General features: G+C 46.0%; 1 protein-coding gene and 1 long non-coding RNA gene across 5 annotated transcripts in view; both read left to right on the forward strand.

Moving 5' to 3' along the window:
• Positions 1–3,823, forward strand: part of ETF1 (eukaryotic translation termination factor 1) — a 30,351-nt gene extending 26,528 nt beyond the window's left edge. For all 4 annotated transcript variants that reach the window (XM_023617614.2, XM_070234181.1, XM_070234180.1 and 1 more), the window contains exons 9-11: positions 203–267; positions 1,074–1,221; positions 1,501–3,823. In XM_023617614.2, the coding sequence (XP_023473382.1) occupies positions 203–267; positions 1,074–1,221; positions 1,501–1,583 (296 nt within the window). In that variant the 3' untranslated portion in view covers positions 1,584–3,823. The remainder of the gene's footprint in view (positions 1–202; positions 268–1,073; positions 1,222–1,500) is intronic.
• Positions 3,824–13,426: 9,603 nt separating this feature from the next.
• On the forward strand, positions 13,427–17,963 carry LOC111767799 (uncharacterized). Its single transcript, XR_002799633.2, has 2 exons — positions 13,427–13,563; positions 17,261–17,963. It is a non-coding gene; the product is annotated as an uncharacterized lncRNA (long non-coding RNA).
• The last annotated feature ends 5,303 nt before the right edge of the window (positions 17,964–23,266 follow it).

Here is a 23,266-nt window from a genome sequence, read left to right on the forward strand (position 1 = left end):
GTCTTTGGTGTTTGCTTATGATAGGAGCAGTATACCTAGTAGACACTCAGTGCATGCTGATTAATATGCTTATGAAAAGAAGGTTGATAGAATGAATTCAGGAGCCCTTTCATCTAACCTGACTCATCTCATGGGACTTATACTTACTAGTATATGAGAACTAGGTTAACACATTTCCCCCCCCCCCCCCCCATCACTGCAGAGGAGAAAATTCTCTACCTGACTCCAGAACAAGAGAAGGATAAATCTCATTTCACAGACAAAGAGGTATGTGATTGTTTTCTTGGTTTGATGATACATGCAAGGAAACAAATTCGTATGTTGGAGCACTGGCAGTGTAGAGGATCAGCCTTGGGAAACCAGACCTCATACTTGTTGGCAGTGGAGGGCAATGGGAAGTGGTCAGCTCCTAGCTGCCACATACCCATCTAATTCCACGGAAGGAGGCCAGGTCATAGTTACTATGGTTCCTTATTTTTAAAGTAGTTAAAACATTCTCATCTTTAAAATAGTAGAGAGGAAGATTTCATGGAATAGTGCCTCTCCTGCACTGTGAAACTTGTGCTGCTGTCTTCACTCTATCAGTTCTTCTGAAATGGCTTTTGCAGGTTTGGTCTAAATGCATCACCACAGCTTAAAGTGTCACCAGCACAGATCCCTTTAAGTGGTGGCTTCCTCAAATGCTGAGTTGAAGGACTTTGTTTTTTATAAGGCTACTCCAAAAAGCAGTTATGGCATGTCTCTTCAGGGCTGTTGAATGAGTGCTACCTAGAGACACTTAACAACAGCCTGACTTCCAGAGACAACAACAGGACCATCAGTTGAAAAACTGCTAAATGTATGTTGATATTTCATTACTGAGGCTAGAACCTGAGGAGGAATGTTGTTTCAAATAATCAGAATTTCTGTGCTGTTCAGTTTGTCATCAGAAACCAGAATTTACTTAGAGAGTTTTACACACATACACATAATGAGAGGGAGAATGAGAATGATGGTGGGCATGGGAGCAAGAGTCACTGAATCTTGATATATCCTAATTCCACTGTGTCTCTGTCTCATGGTTGCACGTGTAGACAGGACAAGAACATGAGCTGATTGAGAGCATGCCCCTGTTGGAATGGTTTGCTAACAACTATAAAAAATTTGGAGCTACATTGGAAATTGTCACAGATAAGTCACAAGAAGGATCCCAGTTTGTGAAAGGATTTGGTGGAATTGGAGGTAAGTAGCAAATCAGAAAACTAAGCTTAACGCCAGGGTCTCAGGCCAAGGCCTTTCCTGGCTACCCCAAAATAAAGTTACTTCAAGTGAGGTGTGCTCATCACCCACAAGACTGGAGGTTGAGGCAGCACATGGCTGCAGGTTCCTTGGTTGGAACCATTTTTTATCATCGCCTTGTTGCTGTTTATAATTCTGCAAGGGAATTGGACTTCCTTTATTAGAGTGGACCTTCCCCATTCCGTGAACACAGGTGATTTACTCTTTGGTTTGTTTCCCCAGGTATCTTGCGGTACCGAGTAGATTTCCAGGGAATGGAATACCAAGGAGGAGACGATGAATTTTTTGACCTTGATGACTACTAGGTAGTCGACGTGGGTCCGGCAAAACGTGCCTCACCCTCCAGCATCCAACCCAAGGAGCATACCCGTGGTGGAATCCAAACAGATCCCTGCCTTACAATTGGAACATTTCCAGAACTTAATCCATGAGCATTGGATATTGAAAAGAAAACCGAAACAAAACCAGACCCAACCCTACACTTAGGTTTGTCATGGTGTCAGCGCAGCAGCCTACAACTAAGTTCCTAAATGCCACTTTGGACTAATTTAAAAAAGAATCCCAGTTTTTACTTTTACTTGATGGTGAAATTGGTTTCTCTTGTATTTTATGAAAAAAAAAATGATTTTTTTAACCTTCATACATAGAAGCAAAAATACTTTAACTGCTGTAAACCTTCAAAAGTTAATAGAAATGAGATCTTACTGGTTTGTTTCTTATTTTGATTGGAGATAAATTAAATTGCTGCATTTCGCAGTGACCCATTTACATGGCATTCTCAGCTTAGACTGCATAAGAAGAAATATATGTGGTGAAATGTTGGAACCATTTCTCTCTTGGTCTCTGTTTAATGTTGAAAGGGTGAGCTAATAGGAGGCAATTTCAACTTCACTCCCTCACACTACCCATTCCCCCTCCAGACTGTCAGTTTTGAGGATGCAAATTGCATTACAAAGTCACACTGACACATGAAGCATTTGGGCCAGTGCACTGTTTACTTCCATCTGTTTTGCAGGCGCATTTGTGCCCAGGGTTTGGGAACTGTTAGCATCAATTGCTTTGACAAGGGTTCCCATAATCTTAGCCTACTAGAAACCAGTTTGGGATGGATATAATGGGGCTTCTGTGCTATTGCTGGGATTGGGAGAAATAAAACATGCAATTTAAGTGGAAGCAAAGAAATTTAAAGAATATTTTATTTTGCTTGGGTCTGTCCTTGGTAAAAGGGAGGTGGTTGTGTTTTCCTTGTGTTGGATGGCATGAGATTATGTGAATGTTTTGATTCCTAAAAAATGAACTACAAGGTTTTTCACAGGAACGACAGACAAGACATGTATGACTGTGCATGTAATTACAAACCCCTGACCTCCTGGTGGGGTAGGAGCATCTGTTTCGAATATGGGACTTATAATAAGCACCTCTCATATGAGAAATTATGGGAGGGGGGTGGGAAGGGCAGGGGTGGGAAGGGATGGGACACAGCTTCTGGCACCAAGGACTTAACCATGTTGGATCCAAAAGTGGGCCTGAAAACCTGAAGCATATGCTTCACAGCTGGGCTGTAAGTCGGACTTGACCCCAGCTGACATGCAAGGTCATGGTGTGCCCGAGGTGGTGACAGTGAACAAAGTGTATATGATGTGCCCAGTGGTAGCAAAGGAAAAAAGCATACCAAATGGACTTTGAAGGACCAAAGGTTTTAAAAGTCGATTGGTATCACCCCCACACTGATAGAGTAGTGGGGTGCATTTGGTTTTCAAATTGGGTACTTTTAACACTTTAGTGCCTGACTGCTGTTCTTCACTGACTTGACTCAGTCACTCGTAGCTTTATTGGTCTGAACCAGCTCCTTGTTCCCAGGTTGCAGACCTGCCTATCGTTCCAATAATCCTGTTTCACTTGAATGAAGGGAGTATGTCTTAAATGTAAAGCTTCTGGTTCTCACACTGTACTCTGAGGTCCAAATGACTGTTTGTTGATGTATAACCTGATGTCTCAACCCCCAGTGAGAAGAGTCACTTCTTTGGTATTCACCGACGCGGGAGGCTTCACCGGAACAGGCGTTTGCTTTGGGCTCTGCTGTTTGTTTGCAGAACACCCAAGAGTGAGCAAACATGCTCTCTTCACAGCAGTACCTTAGGGTTTTGCCATTGTAAATGGGTCTAATGTGATATGACAAGACCAGAGAAATTGGATGTAAATTTACATTTTTGAATATGCTTGTTGTTTCACATGATACATTTAGGGTATGCAGCTCCTTTTGTAGTTTTTATTTTTACTATTTAAGTTTGGAAATGATGCCAAATTTTTGTATTTCTTTAATCAATGTGTTCTCTTCGGTGATATATATTGCATTATATATTGATGTGTGTATCAATATATACTGATATGTATTACACTTACACATACAAACACATAAATAAGAGGGGGTGAAAACCGTAGCCTTTGCATTCTCTATAGCCTCTACAGAGAGATCCTAAGCAGCAAAATCTTGGTGTTGTGATGTACAGAAATGGAGAAGAGTATTAAACCATATTTAAGAATACGCTTTGTGTGCTTGAGATTCTTTAGGACTGTTCCTAGAAAGGTCTGAACTATGGAGACAGTATGAGTGAGCTCTCCAAGGCATGTGTCAGTTTAGTCATGGCAAATAACTTTTCAGCCTTAGATTTTAGTTGTCTTTTCGCTCAGTTTGCCTGTGGAAGGATATATACAAAGGGTGTCTGAGATGATGATCCCAAAGTTAATGCCTTAAGGAAGGAGGTTCAAGTTGCTGGGGCCCAACTAATTCGTATCTTCCCTGATTCCACATGCATGCCAAAGAGAAACTTGTCTTTTTTTTTTTTTTTTTTTAAGGTGTTTCAAGTATGTTATCCCATGTAACTCAATATTCCCTGGAGGTAGATGGTGTACTCTATTTTACAGGTGATGAAACAGACCAAAAGAGGTTAAGTAGTTCTTTAGTGGAGAAGCCAAGTTTTATCCCAGGCCTAATTCCAAAGTTGATTCTCTTTATACATCTGGCCACCTTTGAGTCAATAGAATGGTCCAGATGGGAGAAACTCAGCCTCCCATTCTCCTTGATCTTGCACACATGGCACTGCGTAGGAGCGTAATAACCTCATCCAAGAGCAAGTGGGAGGCTGGAGTAGGGCTCTTAGATCAGGTCAAGAGCAGAAGAGCATTTGTTTCATTTGTTTTCCCTAAAGGTTAAGGTGCTTAGAGCTCCTTCTATTTCGTAGTTTAGGAAGCCTCATTGAAGAACCAAGGTGATGCATTATTTATCTGTTTTCTGTGAATTTAAGGAAAACAGTGTTTTTAACTATTGACCAGTAATGGCACTTTTTCTGTCACTTTGCTTTTTCAGCATACTTATGCCCATTTTCTCATCTGAGCTAGATGATAGTCTTGGTGAAACCCACTTACCCTCTGGGAAGGGGCAGACATGCCTGTGCATGGCAGAGGTATATAATTTTTCCTCCTGATGTATTCCTAGGTGCTGTTTGAAGTCAAAAGTTGGAAGGTAGCACAGTGGTGCCAGATATGTGGGCTGTTATGCTTGCCTGTCTGGGCCTGTAGCACTTGCCATCTTTTTGTTCTCTGGCTCCGGTTCTCATGCCATGACGCTCCCAGACAGGCAGAGTGGATTCAGGGCTGAGTGCCAAGGTGGAATTTAAGCTTCATGCCAGCTTCTCCTTTGTTGCCAGTCTGAGTGAGCGCCTGCTGGGATTCTCACATGCCAAGTCCCACCCTATGGGACTATGCCTCCAGGAACATAGGAACTGACCAGCCAAGGAGTGTGGAAGCACTGGGTGCCAAAGTTGTTGAGGACATGGCTGAACAACAGGAACTAGAGGTGCCCGTGAAAACAATTCACCTCCAGAGTTCTCTGATAATCAACTTGAAACCCTGTCTGGGTGAACTGTTTCAAGTATTGAGTGGAATTGCCCAGCAGTCTCATCCTGGGACTCAGTTAAAAGCCAGGACAAAGAGTCAGCTCTTTGCACAAACGTCTGTGGTTCTGGCTCTCCCAATAACTAGACTTGTGATTTCAGGTAAGTCTCTTCCTATCTCTCAGTTTCTCTGTTAGTGTGAGGAAGGCTGTGAATCTAAAGAGCCTTTCCAGCTGTAAAGCTACCAGGGTAGCACGTTGAGCTCCTGATGTCTGACTGGGTTAGAAGCCTGGCTGTACGAGTGAGGGTTTTGCAAATTATCTAATGTTTGTGAGCAGCAATTTCCCTACATGTAACAGTGCCTACTCCATAAGGATTAAATGCAGTAAGGCATGTGAAATACAGAGCACAGTACCTGGCACTTAGCAGGGGCTCACATGGGAGCTGCTCTGATAGTCCTGTTACTACCAACCTTGGTCTTAAGCCAGGGTAAATTTGCGCTGGCAACCACGAGGTGGTGCTAGAGTTAAGGATACTGGCTGTGGAAGGAATTTGTTGCTTGTGGGGAGACTGCTGCTAAGCAGTAAGAGTGCCTGCGACAGCTTGCTTACCCTTAAAATTTGGAGAAATAGGAGAAATTACCAAAGGAAGTAGGAATGAATAAACAGGAGAGCTCAGGAGTCTCAATCTGGGCTTTGAGTTACCCATCTGTAAAATAACTACAGTCACTAATATTTGTTGAACAGTTACCATGTACCAGGCAGGTTGCTGTTGTCATGTGCATCATCTCATTTAATTCTTAGAAAAACAGTGAGGTAGCTACTGTTTTATATCTGCCCATCCAAGTTCATAAACTACTATGTCGCAAAATTTGGGACTCAAAGACAAATCTATTTGGTGCCAAAGCCAATGCAAATGAAGGTCATTCCTCGCTCAGGAAGGGAGAGAACAGTTACTGGTGCTGCTGAGAAGATGATAAGTGGACTCACCAACTCTTGTGCTTTCAGAGTTGAGCATCAGCTCAGATTGCATCTGGAAGGCACCCGGTCTAGTAGTTCTGTCCTTCCCACAGCACATGCACATTTTGACTGGCCAGCCCAGCTTAGCCACAGCCACGATTGCAGATGGATCAAAGGAGCTCCCTTGGACTCTCTGTAGGGGACCCTTATAATTTATCCAGTATCATCAGAGAAGAATGTATACATAATGGAATTTCTCAGACTAGGGGATCTGCCCATGCCCTTAAAAAATATGTCGTCAGTAGGACAATTAAGGAAACTGGAATGTGGACTATAGATGAAAGTATTGTATCAATGTTAAATCTGAATTTGGTAACTGTATTGAGGTTATGTAAGAGAATACCCTTTTTCTTAGGAAATATACATTGAAGTATCAAGGAGTTTAAGACATTTGTTAAGGAAATTTTTGAAATTTCAGAAATGTAGAAGAAAAACATAAGAGCATTATTCATCTTCAATAGGGTCATCATGAACATCCATTGTAGAACAGTGTGATAATGAGTGTTTAGGTTCTAACTGGTTCACAAGGTACTTAAAACAACTTTGGTTTGATTCTTCATTCAAATTTGGGTTTGACTCAGAGGTCAGCATTTAGAAGAGTTAGTTCTGCTGCAGGGTTTGCAGTTCAGGAGAAATCCCCACTGTGAGTTAGCCAGTGGGGCTGGGGGCTGAGCCTGGGAGTTGGACCCAGACTGGAAGGAAGAGAACAGAGGCAGGGCCGGGAGAGGAGCTGCTGTCACATGCCTCAGATGAAATCAGCTTTGAGGTTGGTCTGGTACTGGGTAGATGAGGCAGTGTGAGAAACAAGGGTTTCTTTGGGGGACCCTTGACCCCTAGCTGAGTGAACAACCCTGGGGACAATGGGAAGAAGGAAGAGCTGTACCTGGGAGCCTAGAGCTCATTCTCAGAAAAGACAAAAGTGTCTTTAGATCCTAGTCCATTGCCTACAGCCACACCCTTATGTAGCTCTTCTGTTGCCCCTACTTTCACTTCTTAAGGCATCAGTTTTAGCACTTAAAGGGGCCCTGGACCTTACTTTTCAAATCCCCTCATTTAAAAAGATAAAGCTAAAGCCCAGAGAGCAGCATAATGACCTGTCATGCTCATGCAGCAAATTAGCAGAGCCAACATGAGCACTTGATGTTACAACTCCGCATTCAGTGCTCTTAACACATGGATGATCTTGTTATTCTTCAGCTAAACCCTATTCTCCCCCTCGTTAGGGATGAGAAAAGGGAGGATCAGAGAGTGAGTGGCCTGAAGCCAAAGACAGAACTGGGAGGAGAAAGGTGGCCAACATCCAGGTGGGATTGTGAAAGCTGTTTAGAAATCACTTCCCTGTGAGTCAGGGTTGGCTTGAGTGTGAAGCTTAACTTGCTTCTCCAGCCCCCAAGGTTCCAAATTAGCCCCATCCAGGTTTCCTTGTCAGACTTCCGTCTCTTGCATTCTGCTGAGATACCCTCCCTGGGTTCAGCCCCTTTTGCTTGATTCTCCATCCCCACCCAAAGGAAATGGGCAAACCCATTTCCAGAGAACCTGGAGACTAGGAAAGGAGGATGAGAACTTCAGAGAGAGGCTCCCCAAGCAGGAATGGCAAGGATCTTCTGAGGTAAAGGCAAAGATGCAGGGATATTCTGCTCCATGGGGGAAGGGAGGTGGGAGCTGGGCTTGAGAATGAGGAGAAATCAGAGTTTAATGCCAGATGCCTGCCCCGTGTTACATAGCTGTCTAGACCTAAGTACGTTCCCAGCCTCGGCTCCCCAGGGTGGGTGGTCTGGACCAACGGCCTAATGACACTGGAGGGCCTGCAGAAGGGGACTGTTTGTTATAAGGCAGAATGTCACCTGGGGAAGAGGAGTTAAAGCTCCTCCAGATAAAGGTGCATTCCTTTGCACTCCAGTTCTGAAGAGAGGGAGCATGAAGGGGCCCTGCCCCTCCCCAGGGAGCTGAGCAAAAGGCCCTCAGAAACCCAGTCTCCTCCAGCCTTCCGTTTCCACAGACACAGCCCACTGCCACCTCTATTCCTTAAATTGGACTTGGGTTAACCCTAGTGGCATTCTGTCATTCAGCAAGCATTTACAGACATTCCCTGTGTACTGGGCCCTGTGCAAGATGCTGGGATACATTGGTGAACAACAGGCACTAACCCTGCCCTTCAGCGCTTATGGTCCAGCAGCAGAGACAGCAAGGAATGACAGAGTGAGGAGCGTCAGAGGATAAAGAGAGGGCAGGGTGGCTCTCACTCCATCTGGGAGTAAGCAAGGGTCAGCCTGGAGAGGTGAGAGGAGAGTTTGGAGAGGTAGATGAGTTAGTCCTGACTTGATCCAAAGGCCAAGAAGCTGCTCAGATTTCAGGACACTGATTTTTTCCACCCTGCCATCATTTTTGTTGTTGCTTGTTTAACAGCTTTATTGAGATAAAATTTATCCACTGTAAGTATAGTTTGGTGATTTTTGAAATAAATTTGTATAGTCATGCAAACATCACACGTTCCAGTGTCCATCACCCCAAAAGGTCTTTGTGCCCCTTTGCAGGCATTCCCTGCTCCCACTCCCAGCCCTAGGCAACCACTGGTCTGTTTTCTGCCTCTATAGTTTTGCCTTTCCTAGAAATTTCATATAATGGAAATAGTACAATATATTGTCTTCTACATCAAGCTTCTTTGACTTAGCTCCTTTCATTTAGTTGAGTTTTTGAGATACATCCGTGTTGTTGCATGTTTATTTTATTATTATTTTTGAGTAATGTGATACAATAAGAAATACATATTCTGTCTTTGTTCCCAGTTCAAGGCACACAGCTCCTAAAAGCCTTGGAATCTCTGGAGTGATGAGTGTCTTTTCTATGCTAATGAGATGACTAGTGGTTGGGGACTTCAGGGTGGAGGCGATGTTGCCAGAAAAGGATGATATCGGGGTTGGAACTTTCAGCCCCACCCTGAGGGAGTAGAGAGGGGCTGGAGTTTGAACTAATCACCAATGGCCAGCGATTTAATCAGTAATGCCTGTGTGATGACACTTCCATAAAAACCCCTAAATTATGGAGTTCAGAGAGCTTCCCGGTTGGTGAACATGTCAAGGTGCTGGGAGGGTTCCTTGCAATTCCATATGAATTTGAGGATCAGCTCTTCCATTTCTGCAAAAAAGGCCATTGGAATTTTGATAGAGATTGCATTGAATCTGTAGATTGCTTTGGGTAGTATTGCCATCTTAACAATATTAAGTCTTACAATTCATAAACATGGGATGTCTTTCCATTTCTTTAGGTCTATAATGTCTTTCAACTGTGTTTTGTAGTTTTCTGTGTACAAGTCATTAAATTTATTCCTAGGTATTTTATTCTTTTGGATGCTATTGTAAATGGAATTGTTTTCTTAATTTCTTTTTTGGATTGTTCACCACTGGTGTCATTGTGGTTTTGATTTGTGTTTTCCTCATGCCTAATGATGCTGAGAATCTTTTCGTGTGCTTATTAGCCATTTATATATCTTTTTTGGTGAAATGTAATCTTTCATTCTTAATCTCCAACTCTGCATTTCCATGATTGGGAGGGGAGTCCCTTTGTCTCCCAGATACCTTTCTTCTTCCCTTCTTCCCTTTCTCTTTACTTTCAAAAACTACTTAACAGGTGGAGGGGTAGTGCACTGCAGGGGTTAAAAACACAGACACTGGAGCCAGATGTCCAGGTCACACCCTGCTACTTACTAGCTGCATGACCTTGGCCATGTTACTTAACTTCACTTTTAGTTCCTTCAACTTTAAAATGGGGTATTTTGTTAAATAAACTAAATTTTTATTTCATTTGTTACATAAATAAGTGTCTACTACAGCCAAGCACTGTGCTAGACCCTAGAATACAGTCATGAGCAAAAGAGACACAGTCACTGTCCCAGTTGGCTTCCAGGCTAGTAGATTACTCCAATGAATGTGAAATCCCTATTGCAGTTAACACCTGAGGGAGGGTCACACATGAGAGTCTGTCAGAGAAAGCTTTTCTGAAGACACTGTTGCTTGGCAAAGAGGAATGTATCCTACATACTGAGAACAGCATGCAGTGGGAGAGGGAGTATAGTTGAGGAGGTAGGTGGAGAGCTGTGTGGATGAAGCTCAGAGAACAAAGCGGGAGCATGGTGGAAAATGAAGTCAAAAGAGAGGCCAGCAGGTGCAGACCAGGCTGAGCCTCAAAGCCTTGCTGAGAACTTGAAATTTTATTCTGAAGAATATGAGAAGCCATTGAGGTGTTTTAAGCAGGAAGGTGACAAATTCAGATTTCTTTTTCAAAGAGGGCCTTCTGGGCACAGTGGAATTTGAGAAAAGAGCGTGGGGCTCAGTCTTGCAGCACTGGAACACAATGACCACACAGAACATTGTCCTTCGAGACGTGTAAATGATGAGAGAGATGGCGTCAAGAAGACATGATCACATACAAGTCAAATACTGCTGAGAATTACTCAAGGAAGGTGAGGACTGAAAAAAATCTACTGGATTCAGAGACAGGAGGTTTCTGGTAACATCTGAGGAGCCCCCAAACACTGCTGCTCAGCCCTCAGAGCCTGTCTGCCATCTCCAGCCCCCATGGCCACTGCCTCAGGACTTCCCCTCTGGCAGATCAGAGCAGGTCTTTCTCATTAGGCTTCTTAGGATGATTCCCTGGCAGCTTCCTGGCTGGCTGCACTAGCTGCATCATAGGGCCAGGCCAGTTTGACCATGTCTGCCCACCTCATCTAACCCACCTCACCCATCTGGCTGCTCAAGAGCCAGAGGTACCTACTGGGTGCCACCATGAAGGTATCCTCATGTTATGGCTAAGTGCTTCTCTGAAGTCAGACACCAGTTCCTATCAGAGCTCTACCACTTATCAAGATCTAGGTGAAGGATACTTAAATGACAAACTGTTTTCCAATCTGTGATTGAATGTGACAGTGAAGCATGAATTAAGTACTCCACAAACAATATTAGTATCATAGGTTCATATTCATTCAACAATTGTTTATTGTGCCAGGCAATGGGGATATAGTAGTCAACAAGGCAGATACCATCCATGTCCACAAGGACTGCCCAATCTAGTGGGGGACCTAGTCAAGCAAAGATTCTGTTCTTTGATGGGAAAGGCACAGGGCACTGGGCAGAGGATTGGGTGGGTGGGGAAACAAAAGTTGCACCCAACCCAGTCTTTGTAGGCAGGGGTTGGTTATCCTTTTGGCAAGATCCCTTGTTACAGTATGAAGATGGGGTTGGTGGGGCCTGCCCAGTGGCGCAGTGGTCAAGTGGCACGTTGGGCTTTGGTGGCCCAGGGTTCGCCGGTTCGGATCCCGGGTGCGGACATGGCACCGCTTGGCAAGCCATGCAGTGGCAGGCGTCCCACATATAAAGTAGAGGAAGATGGGCATGGATGTTAGCTCAGGGCCAATCTTCCTCAGCAAAAAGAGGAGGATTAGTGGCAGATGTTAGCTCAGGGCTAATCTCCCTCAAAAGAAAAAAAAGAAGAAGAAAGCAAAATGCATAGAATTACCAGGTCACTATCATATTGGGTGTCACATTAACTCTTTTTGCAAAAAGGCTCAGTTGATCAATTCCCAGGTTCCAAATATCCTAAAAGCTAGGCCCCAGGGCCACGAGAGTATCTGCCTCTCTCAAGGCAGGGAACAGCCCAAGAACCCTACTGCTTCATGGAGCTTTCAGAGGTTCAAAGCCCTCTCACTCAGAAGAGAACACAAGGCCTGCCCAACAGGCCTGGGGTTCCTGCAAATTCTGTAGCCAGAGAGGAGGCTGCTGGCGCTCCCCAGCTTCTCTCACGCCTTCCCTCTCTGCTAGGCTCAGCTATAAATAGCTTGCTGGTTTCCAGTCGGGGATCTCCCAGCCCTGCAAGGAACAAGTACCGCCTTCTCACCCTGTGCTGCCCTCAGCCTGGAGCAGAAGAGGGTGGTGGCTGGCAGGGGGAAGGAGAGGAGGGGAGGGCAGGAACCAGCACCAGAGAGAAGCTGTCCTCTGGACTACATTACCCACAATGCTAGATCATAGCTGGGAAGAGGAAGCTGCTGAGGGACCTCAGCCTGAGGTGGGAAAACCAGGCCTTGGGTGTGCAGCCCAGGGCCTGAGACCCAGTTTTTTCCAAAATCTAACCCCTAAACCTTCAGTCCTGGACCTTAGAGATCATCTCCTCTCCATGCACCCAAATCAGGCACTCAGCTGACCTGGGGCCAGGGAGACCAACAAAGCTCCTTATCTTTTGGCCTTATTCACAGTCTGTATGTGTACACGACCAAAGACTAAAAGCCTATGACTGATTTTATTCTGGATCAAGCCCAGAGGCTGCTTGGCACTTGAAGCCCCTTCCCTGGCATGTTCCCCAACTCAGTCCCAAAGCTCTGAGCTTCTCTTTCCCTGCCTCACCTGAGGCAGAACAATCAAGGGCCACAGGTTGGTCCAGCAGAAAGCCTGTACTCTGGATGACATGGTGCCCTTCTGGAAGAGCTGGGGGATGGAACTTTGGGAACTGGTGACAGTCTGGTCTCTGCTGAGGTCTGGTCCCTCTCTCTGACCTTTGCTCATCTCCCAGCAGATAGCTCAGGGTAACCACATGGCTGGGCCAGGTTTAAGTTTCTCAGAGGCACTGTAGGGAGGGCCTGTGGGGGCTTGCTGGTTCTTGCAGTGAATAACCAGAGTTGTCAGGCTGAGCAAAGGAGGCCATTCCGGGTGGTGGGGGCACCCAGTGTGCACTACTCCATACCTCAGCCCCACTGCAGGTGGTATACCTGCCCCAGCTCTGGCTCCCCATACCCCATCTCTCCAACTTTCCCTACAGAGTCAAACTATTCATGTAGAGTTCTGGGGCTCATGAACCTCCAGACCACAAGAAGCAAGCAGGTGAAGACGTTAGGGGCGGGACCTAAAGTCAGGGACTCCTATCCAAGGTGAAAAGGCACCAATGACTGGCCTGAAAACAAAGTCCTTTCCCTCTTTCCCCTGGGTCAGATGTAATAACAACTCTAGCTTACTAAGCTAGGCAGCAGGAATGCAAAGATGAGTAAGATCAAATCGTAGTCCTAATAAATAAATGATGTATAATACTGTGTTAAGTTCATAATGGGCCTATGGGGTGGGGTGGGAAGGATTTGCAGATAGCCAGATGTCTGAACCAAGTAAAGGATGAGAGGCGTTCTACCAGAATGGTGTGGGAAGGGCATTCCAGGCAAAGGCGACAGCTTGAGTAGAGGCAGGGAGGGGCAAGAAACTGCAAGAGGGACGAAGGGAGAGAGAGACACCAAAGACCAACTTGCAAAATGCCAGGAGAGGAGCGGTAGGCCCTCACACCACGCTCGCAGTTTGGGCTTCAGCCCCAGGGCTGGGAGCCGCGGAACGATCTCCAGCAAGGTGAGCCTCGTTCCAAAATTGGCGGGGGAAGGGAGTGGGACAAAATATGAAATCGGTGGGGACAGTGGGAATGGAGGAAGGCACCGTGCCCGGGTCGGGGCTCCCAAGCCCGCCTGTCCCGCGTTCACCTCGGCCGGGCCCAGGCCGCGCGTTCCCAGCCCGCCGGCCGCCCCCTTCTTGGCATCGTGTCCCCTGGCTGCTGGCTCCCAGGCGCGGGCGGGCCCCGAGGGCCAGGCTCCCGCCCACAGCCGCCCGCGGGCCGCCTGCCAGACGCGCCGGGAAGGAAGCGCCTTGTATGGGCCTCGAGCAGGAGGAAGCGCCTTTTAGGGCCCCGGGAGGAAGCACCATACATGGCGAGGGGCGGGCGGGGGCGGGGAGGTCGCCCGCGATGGAGGCCGCTTCCGCCGCAGAGGGCGGTGAACCGGAGTCGCGCTGCGCCACCCCCACCTGCAAAGGCCGCCACCCCCTACCCCAGGCCGCGACCCCCACCCGCCTGCCCCTACCCGCGCCGCGCCCTCCGTCTCCTCCGTGCCGGAGCTTCAGAAATGGGGGGGGGGGGGGGGGGGGGGCGGGGGGGGGGCGGGCCGGGCTACAGTGGGTCCAGCCCGGCTTGACGCCTGACCTAGCTGAGTTGTATTCCCAGCCCCGCCGCGCACCCGCTCTGTGACCTTGAGTAAAACGCTTTGGTTTCTGAGCCTCAGATTCTTCTTCCGAGAGTGTGGGGATAAAATGAGAGGATGCCAGTTAAGCACCTCCTGGAGCGGGCATGGCCCTCAGTGGCAGCTCCGTTACCCTAACAAATGTGTAAGGGGGGGCGGTGTTCCCAATCACCTGCTGTCCGTGTCTCTTTAGCCTCTTCCCAGCCGACTTCCTCTGGGGAGCCCGAATGAAGGGCTACATGGGAGCTGACAGCTTCGGAAGAGATCTCTCCAGAAGAAAATAGGACAACCTTAAGATCTAGTTTTCCCTTCCAGGCTATGGGGTCCAGAGAGAGGGGGTTCCAATCCCAGCTTCTCCCCTTACCAGCTGATTGATGCTGGGAAGGTACTTATAATTTCCTCATCGGTAAAATGGGGATAATAACTCCTGATTTGCAGGGTTGTTGTGATAATCAAATTAAATGGGGCAAGTATCTGTATAAAGTGCCTGACATGGAGTAGGTGCTTAATTAATGTCAGTTCCTCAGTTCTCTGTGCACTTTCCCAGTTGGGTGGGGAAAAGGAGATATGAAGGGCTTGAGTACTTGGCCATTCTTCCTAGAAGCCCTGTGCCCTTGGGGAAGACTGTCTCTTCTTTGGCATCTCTGGGGCCTTATTGCCAAGATTTGATGCCTTTACCAGGGGCATGTCTGTGGCCCTGATACTCACCTTCCTCAGTTCAGCCACCATTCCAATGACCTGCCCTTCCTGTCTGCTGCTCTTCTCTACCCACCCAGAGCGTGGTTGACCTCCTAGATCGGCTGGCAAGGGCAAAAAGAACCTGGAGGAAGTTGAAGTTCCCATCACAGCCAGAACCTGGTATCTAGGACACCATCCCCTCCCACGCCTGCTGTCAGTACCACACCCACACATTTCAACACGAGATGGGTATCAATCTCAGGAAGATGTTTCCCAATCCTCCCGTGTTGGCCCTGCCCTGCCCTCATGCGTTCTGCCTGTCCTGGAGTCCCACTGAAATCTAACCTGAATCTTCCTACCTCTCAGTCGCAGCCCCATCCTGCTGTGCTGCAGTTAGCAGCCCCTAAGAGGTTCCAGGCAAGTTTGTGGACACATACAATAGATGTGTGTCACCCACAGCCTTGTTTCTTTTCATCCTTGTTGGGCAAGGAGGCTGTCGTTGGCATGGTAACCTTCCCTGCAAAAGTTGCAGCCCTCAAGGATGTTTTTCAATTCCAGTGGGGACATAGCTCCTTCTCCCACCGTAGATCACAGGGTGACATGTAGCTGTGTCATTCTGGCCTCCCCCAGAATGAGGACACGGTGCTGGCGGCATAAAAGGACTAGTTCATGGAGGGCGGCAAAGGGCTTAAGGGAGATGCTGATTGAATCTCTGGGGGGAACAAATTCCTTCTGTCTGATGTGTTGCTCCAGTTCTGAGCCCCAGAATATTTAGGGAGCCTCTGGGGATCTCGTGGTGAATGATAAACACACATCTTCATTAAAACCAGGCACCTGACAAATGGCATAACGCTGGTGCTTAATTCTGTAGAATAAGCTCATAAACCATAAAGCCTCCAGAATCCAGTGATTTCCTTTCTCTTCAGTCCCTCTGTGGAATAAATGAATATTTATTAACCGTCTCCATCTTCCAGGTCCCATATATTAATTCTTCCCACAGTCCTATGAGGGAGGTATTGGAACACTCATTTTACAAATGAGGAAACTAAAAGTTGAGTAAAGATCCTAAGCAACTTGACCAAAAATACATGGCCGTGGAGTGATGGCACCAGGACTGGAACCTAGGTCTTCAGATTCCCAATCCCACACTCCTTCTACTACGTCCTGTGTTCCTTTGTATTTGCTACTGTGTTGCTGATAAAGAAGAATCCTTCTCCCAAGGTCCCAAGGCATTGCCTTTCTAAGAGGTCCCCAGTAACGAAATGGTCATTGGCACAGTGTCCATGGCCGCGGGGTCCCTTGTGGCCCTGCATGGCACTGCAGCAGCAGCAGCAGCAGCAGCAGCGTCCTTGTCCTCAAACCTGAGGCTTCCCCTTGCCAGCTGCCTTGTCTCCGTCATGGAGTTTCCCCGGCAGAGGGCAAGCCGAGGGAAAGTGGTTCCCAGCTGCCAGCTTCATCTAAGCAAAATTGCATTAGAGCCAGCCCCGGCTTCCCTCAGTCCCTCTAGAGTGAGCACATTCAGCTCCCCCGCAAAAGGGAGGGGGGAGAGAGACACAGCAAAAAAGGAAACTTCCATTTCTTTCCCTGGCTGGGAAGCACTTGGCTTCGAGCTGCCAATCATCTTGTAGGTGGAGAAGATTAATACTGATCCTCTGGAGATTATAGAAGTCTCTAAAATGAACCCTTGGGTGAGGGCTTTGCTCAGGAGAGACACTAATAGGAAAGCCCTGGGTTTGAGTGCGATGGATGAGGAGAGGTGGGTCTCAGGAAGGAGAGAGACCCCTGGATGCCCTCCTCCTCCCCTCATGTGCTCTTTTCTTGGTGTCATTCTTCTTTCTGTGGGTCTTCTGTCCAAAAAGACGAGAAGAATCATGTCCTGGCAACTGGAAGAGGGTGAAGGAGAAAGCAGTAGAAGGGAACTATCAGGTTGTGACCACAAGCAAAGCAGGGAGAATGTTAATAGTATTAATAGTTAATGTTTATTTACAGTGTGTCAACCACCTTCATGTGTTATCTCATTTAATCCTCTCCCTCAGGTAGATCCCGCTGTTATCTCTGTTTTAAAGATGAAGAAACTGAGGTATATGAGCTCCTCAATAACAATAGCTCCCAATTGGAGGGAGTGGGCCAGCCTCTCTATAGACATTGTCTCATTTAATCCTCACCACAAACGATGAGATGGAACCATTCTGCCCATTTTCCACAGGTGAAAACTGAGGCTCAGAGAGGTAGGGAACGTGCCTGTGATCACTAAGTTATAAATCGCAGAGTGAGGGATTAGAATTTGGATGTGTGACTCCAGAACATGTGGGCTTGACCGCTTTGCCTCGCTGACACAGAGGCTTCTCTACTTCTTCCAGGTGGAGATAGGCTGAGACCACAGAAAATCTGCCTGCGTCTACACTTTCCTAGTGCTCACCACACAGATGAAAACCTGGCTGGGATCGTTCATTTGGTTCAGTTCCGACTCGCCACCAGAGTATTTTTAGGGCCTGGACAGATGGGCCTGGGTAACATGGGGCCCTGTGTCTTAGAGCTCTGGCTGTCTCCAATCCAGATTCCCGAGGCAGGAAGAAGCCTTGAGAGGTCTTCCTTACCCTCCCCATGCTTGAGAATCCCCTAAGAGATGCAAAGATGTCTAAATTGAACAGCCCGAAGGAGGTCTCCTTAAGACTCAGAGGAGGTGCTTCTCGGAGAAGAGGGTGGAGAGCCCAGCAATTTCAATCAGGGAGACGAGATGGCAGCCTCTCCAGCCTGTTGGGCTTCCAGCAGCCTTTCCCAGAGGCTCCTCTGCACTGTTACGGGAGCAGATTCCATCGTCCCACCCCCACAGCCCTGCTTGGAATCTTGAGTCAGAGGAAAGGTTCCACTTCACTTTCCCTGGAACGGCAAGTCAAGGATGCAGCAGTCTAACTGGAGAGGAGAGGAGCTGGAAAGTGAAAAAGGAAAGTGCCCATTTACTTCCCTACCATCTCTTTTATTTTTAAAACATTTTACTTATTTGTTTTTTATTCCACCATAGTAAGGCAAGTACATTGCAGAAAATACATGTGATGGAAATAAGATTTTATTAGTTTGTGTGTTCTTCCTTTTTTCTCTCCTTTTACCCATCCACCAAAATGTTTCCAGCTCAGAATCCAATCGTACTTTCCAGTTTAGAGAGTTTGCTCTTTGCCAGCCCAGTTCCTGGATCTTTTGTAGTATAGAATCAGAAGAGGAAGGAGGGGGGCCGGATCGCTGGCTCAGCAGTGAAGTGCTCACGTTCTGCTTCGGCAGCCCGGGGTTTGCCGGTTCAGATCCCGGGTGCGGACATGGCACTGCTTGGCAAGCCATGCTGTGGCAGGCGTCCACATATAAAGTGGAGGAAGATGGGCATGGATGTTAGCTCAGGGCCAGTCTTCCTCAGCAAAAAGAGGAGAATTGGCGGCAGATGTTAGCTCAGGGCTAATCTTCCTCAAGGAAAAAAAAAGAAGGGGGAGGAGGGGTGCTGGTTAGAGAGAGAGAATGAGCTGTAGAGTCTGAGAGGCTGGGAAAAGGAAGGACTTGGGCAGAGAGGCTAAATTGATCTATATAATAAAGAACAAGGAAGGGGGAGGGAAAAAGGAAAGAGACAGGTTAGAAAGGAAAGGCAGGCATTTTATGAAGTATTGCTGTGGGGCAGTAAGTGGATTCCCCTAGTTCCCCAAGTAGAGATTGGATTTCCAGGATTATAATTCTTTATTTGCAACTCCGTGTAGAGCCTTGACCATGTAGAGACCCAGAATTTATTAGGGTTCCATATAGGAAAGTACAAAATATCATTGTTTGATAAATGAAAGGAAGCAGTCAAGTATTTATTCTGTCTTTGTGTTTTTTTTTTTTTTTTGAGGAAGACTGGCCCTGGGCTAACATCTGCGCCAATCTTCCTCTATTTTGTATGTGGGATGCCACCACAGCATGGCTTGATGAGCAGTGTGCAGGTCCACACCCAGGATCTAAACCTGTGAACCCCAGGCTGCCAAAGCAGAGCATGCGAACTTAACCACTACGCCACTGGGCCAGCCCCTATCCTGTCTTTTTTTACAACTATGGTTTAGTCTAAATTCTTTGTCAACAAATTCTGATTAGTAAATGCCAATGGAATGATAGGATTACAAAATCATCATTTCCTAACCTCTAATGAGATAATGGGTTTAGACAAGGATCATCAATCATCAGGGAGTCCTAAAACCACTGGGTGAAAGATTGAGGGGAGCTTTATAATACCAATAATACTTGACCCCTCCAGATAATTTTAACATCACGAAAAGCGAGACCACCCAAGAGAACTGAAAACATATGTTCACACAGAAACCTGTGTATAATGTTCATAGCAGCAGCATTATTTGTAATAGCCAAAAGTGGAAGGAACCCAAATGTCCATCAGCTGATGAGTGGATAAACAAAATGTGGTATAGCCAAACACTGAAACATTATTCAGCCAAAAACTGAATGAAGTACTGAGGCATGTTACAACATGGACGAACCTTAAAACATTATGCTGAGTAAACAAAGCCACATATTTCATGATTCCATTTATATAAAATGTCCAGAATAGGCAAATCTGCAGAAACAAAAAGTAGATTAGTGGTTGCCAAGTGTTGGGGGGTAGGTGGAATGAGGAGTGACTGCTAACAGGTACAGGGTTTGGGCGGGGGCGAAGGGGGGCGGTGATGGTAATGTTCCAGAATTAGATAGTGGCAATAGTTTTACAACATTATGAATATATTGAAAACCATTGAATTGTACACTTTCAAATGGAGAATTTTATGTTAACTGAATTACATTTCAATTTAAAAATCATATCTAGGAAATTAAAAGGAGAGAACCAAAAATTATGTGCCTCTTGATATGTTGCAATAGCAAGTATATAGCATTGCCTAAAAAGTGAAGCTGAATCTGATCAACCTCTAGGTGTAACAAGTTTAGAGGAAATTCATGAGCTAGAAAGACATCATAAACAACATTACAATCTGTCAAATTCCAAAAGTGGAGGAATTCTTCATTATAAATAACCTGGTTTCTTGAATAAATAAATAGCAAGATGAGCTATTATGAATGAAAAGAAACTTGAAAGACGTATCAACCAAATGCAAAGTCTGGTCTTTTTTAAGTCCTGATTTAACCAAAGGAACTTAAAAAATACTTATAAAGATATATACTGAGGGGCCGGCCCTGGGGCCGAGTGGTTAAGTTCGTGTGCTTTGCTTTGGCGGCCCTGGGCGCGGACACAGCACCGCTGGTCAGGCCATGCTGAGGCAGCATCCCACATGCCACAACTAGAAGGACCCACAACTAAAAAAATACACAGCTATGTACTGGGGGGCTTTGGGGAGAAAAAGGGAAAATAAAATCTTAAAAAAAAGGTTGTGTACTGAAGTATTTGCAGATGAAATTGTATAATGTCCAGAATTTGCTCAAAACAATCCACTGTGTGGTGGTGGGGAGGGAGGAGGTGGTAAAGATGAAACAAGACCACCTATGAATTGACGGTTGTTGAACTGCTGATAGATACAGAGAGGTTCATTGCACTATTCCCTCCTACTTTTGTGAATGTTTGAAAATTTACGCAATAAAAAATATGAGGTTTGATTTATCCATGAAATTGGAGCATATTTAGAAGTTATATCTTATTTGAAGAAAAGTGGGCTAAGATCAAATAATTGAGTTGGAAGTGACTCATACTTTATTGAAAGCTGAAATAAAAGAGCATGTATAAAATCTGAAGTGACTAGTTGAATTATTGTTATCATTGCAATAACTAAACTGGAAGTGGAGCGGGGGCACCAGGACCCTCCCAGGGAGGCAAGAGGCAGTGCAGCCTTTCGAGCACACAGAAACACAGTCAGACTAAGTCGCAGACCTTCTCTCTAATGCCACTTGTGTCCCTGTTGCCTCTAGGAAAAGTGCAACCTTCCGAGTCTGGCCTGGACCTGCCTCCAGGCTGGTTCCCTGCCCCTCCTCTCCTTGCTTCCTGGCCACACCACCATGAATTCATGCTGGTGAACATGCTGACCTCCTTGCCTTTGCACTTGCTGTTCCCTCTGCCTGCAAATTCTTGTCCTCTGAACTCCCAATCTTCCTTTTACACCCTATTCCTACGTCCCCTCCTCCTTGACAGAATTAGTCACTCCCTGCTCTATACACACCTCTGTTATATCAATCACGCTGTAAGGTAATTATTTATTTCTAAATCTTTCCCCACCCAATTCTGTACTGCCCCAGACTTTATCTTTTTTATCTCTACGTGCACAGGGCCTGACATAAAATAGGTATTTGATTAATGTTTTTTCGGATAACAGACTAAGTTACTGAAGGAGCAGTGTAGACTGGATGGCCCAGGGCTGAGTGTGGCCCCAAGACAGTGACCCAAACTTGGGCTCTTCCTTCTGCAATGTGCCCACTAAACTGGGGTACACAAAACAGTCTGATCCAAGAGTAACCAGCAAGACCACCTGGTTAACACCAACTCAGTAACAAGCAGAAGAAAGAAATTTCAGAGGAAGGCCTTGAGCCTAGTAGTATGCGTGAGTTGTAGACTGGAAATGGGGATAGGGGGATACTTCAGTGATGGGGCAAGATCTCAAGAGTTCTCTAAGAAATAGTTGAGGGAGCTTGGTGAGCCAATAAAATAACAACGCTTTCTGACTTTTTTTTTTTAATATTGGCACCTGAGCTAACATCTGTTGCCAATCTTCTTTTTTTCTTCTTCTCCCCAAAACCCCCAGTACATAGTTGTATATTCTAGTTGCAGGTCCTTCTGGTTGTGCCACGTGGGACGCCACCTCAGCGTGGCCCGATGAGCGGTGCCATGTCCGTGCCTGGGATCTGAACTGGTGAAACCCCGGGCTGCCAAAGTGGAGCATGTGAGCTTAACCACTTGGCCACGGGACCAGCCCCGCTTTCTGACTTGTGAAAAACCCACAGTCCCCAAATTTAGAAGTAGTGGCAGCTCCTTTGTGCTTCTATCCTGCCACCCCCAACAGACAATCCTCCTACAGGCATATGAAACGGCCAACTTGTGTCCACTCAGCAAAGAATGTAGAGCCCTGAGACCCTAGAATATCTTTCCCTTCCTTACTTTTTAGCATTCTTTAACACCTTACAATTGAAGGGGCACATCCTTGCAAGGGGAAAGAATGATCCATCAGAGAACTTCCACAAAGATCCCTATATCACACCAGAGTCTAAAAAAATTATTTGCTTACCTAGTCTTAGTTTTTTCTTTTTCTTTCATAAATAGAATGATTTTCTTCTTTTTTATTAAATTGCTGATTGATTGATTTGATTTGATTTTTTTTCTGAGGAAGATTTGCCCTGACTAACATCTGTGCCAGTCTTCCTCTATTTTGGATATGAGTTGCCGCCACAGCATGGCCACTGACGAGTGGTGTAGGTCTATACCTGAGAACTTAACCCAGGCCACCAAAGCAGAGCATGCCAAACTTAACCACTAGGCCAGAGGGCCAGCCCCAGAATGATTTTCTTCTGATGATAAAAATGCCTGCTCAACGTAAAAAATGAAATAAAAATTTCCCACAATCCTACCAAAGTAACAAGTATTAACATTTGACATATGCATGTATGCACATAAATGTATTTTATAAAAATGGACTCATGCCATATAAAGTTTTATATATTACTTTATCACTTAGTATTATATTGTTGACATTTCTTCAGGTCAATAATTATCTGGGAACATGATATATAATGACTGCCTAGTAGTCCATCATGTAAGAATATACTTCAGCCATCATCTATGGGACATTTATGTTGTTGCCAGTTTTTCTCCATTATGAAGAATACTGTAATTAACAGCGATCCTGGAAGGATTGCTAGGTCAGAAGGCATGAACTTTGGTAAGGCTCTTGGTGCCTGCTGTTGAATTGCCCACAGGAAAGTTTGTACCAGTTTAGTCTCCATCAGTGTATGAGATTTTGTGTGTCAAAGTGCTTTCCTGGGGCCTGCCTGGTGGCGCAGCAGTTAAGTGTGCATGTTCCACTTTGGCGGCCCGGGGTTTGCCCATTCGGGGCGTAGGTGCAGACATGGCACCACTCATCAAGCCATGCTGTGGTAGGCGTCCCACATATAAAGTAGAGGAAGATGGGCGTGGATGTTAGCTCAGGGCCAGTCTTCCTCAGCAAAAAGAGGAGGATTGGCAGCAGTTAGCTCAGGGCTAATCTTCCTCAAAAAAATAAATAAATAATTTTAAAAAAAAGAAATTATTAAAACCAACAAAAAAAGAGCTTTCCCTCCTCTCACATGTGTGAAAAAAGTGAGGTGTTGCTGTAGTTCTCACAATGAATATTTATTTTGAAATCGGGGGAAAATCACATGCTTCTTTTAAA

This window comes from Equus caballus, chromosome 14 (assembly GCF_041296265.1).
Source record: "Equus caballus isolate H_3958 breed thoroughbred chromosome 14, TB-T2T, whole genome shotgun sequence".
Classification (NCBI taxonomy): Eukaryota; Metazoa; Chordata; class Mammalia; order Perissodactyla; family Equidae; genus Equus; species Equus caballus.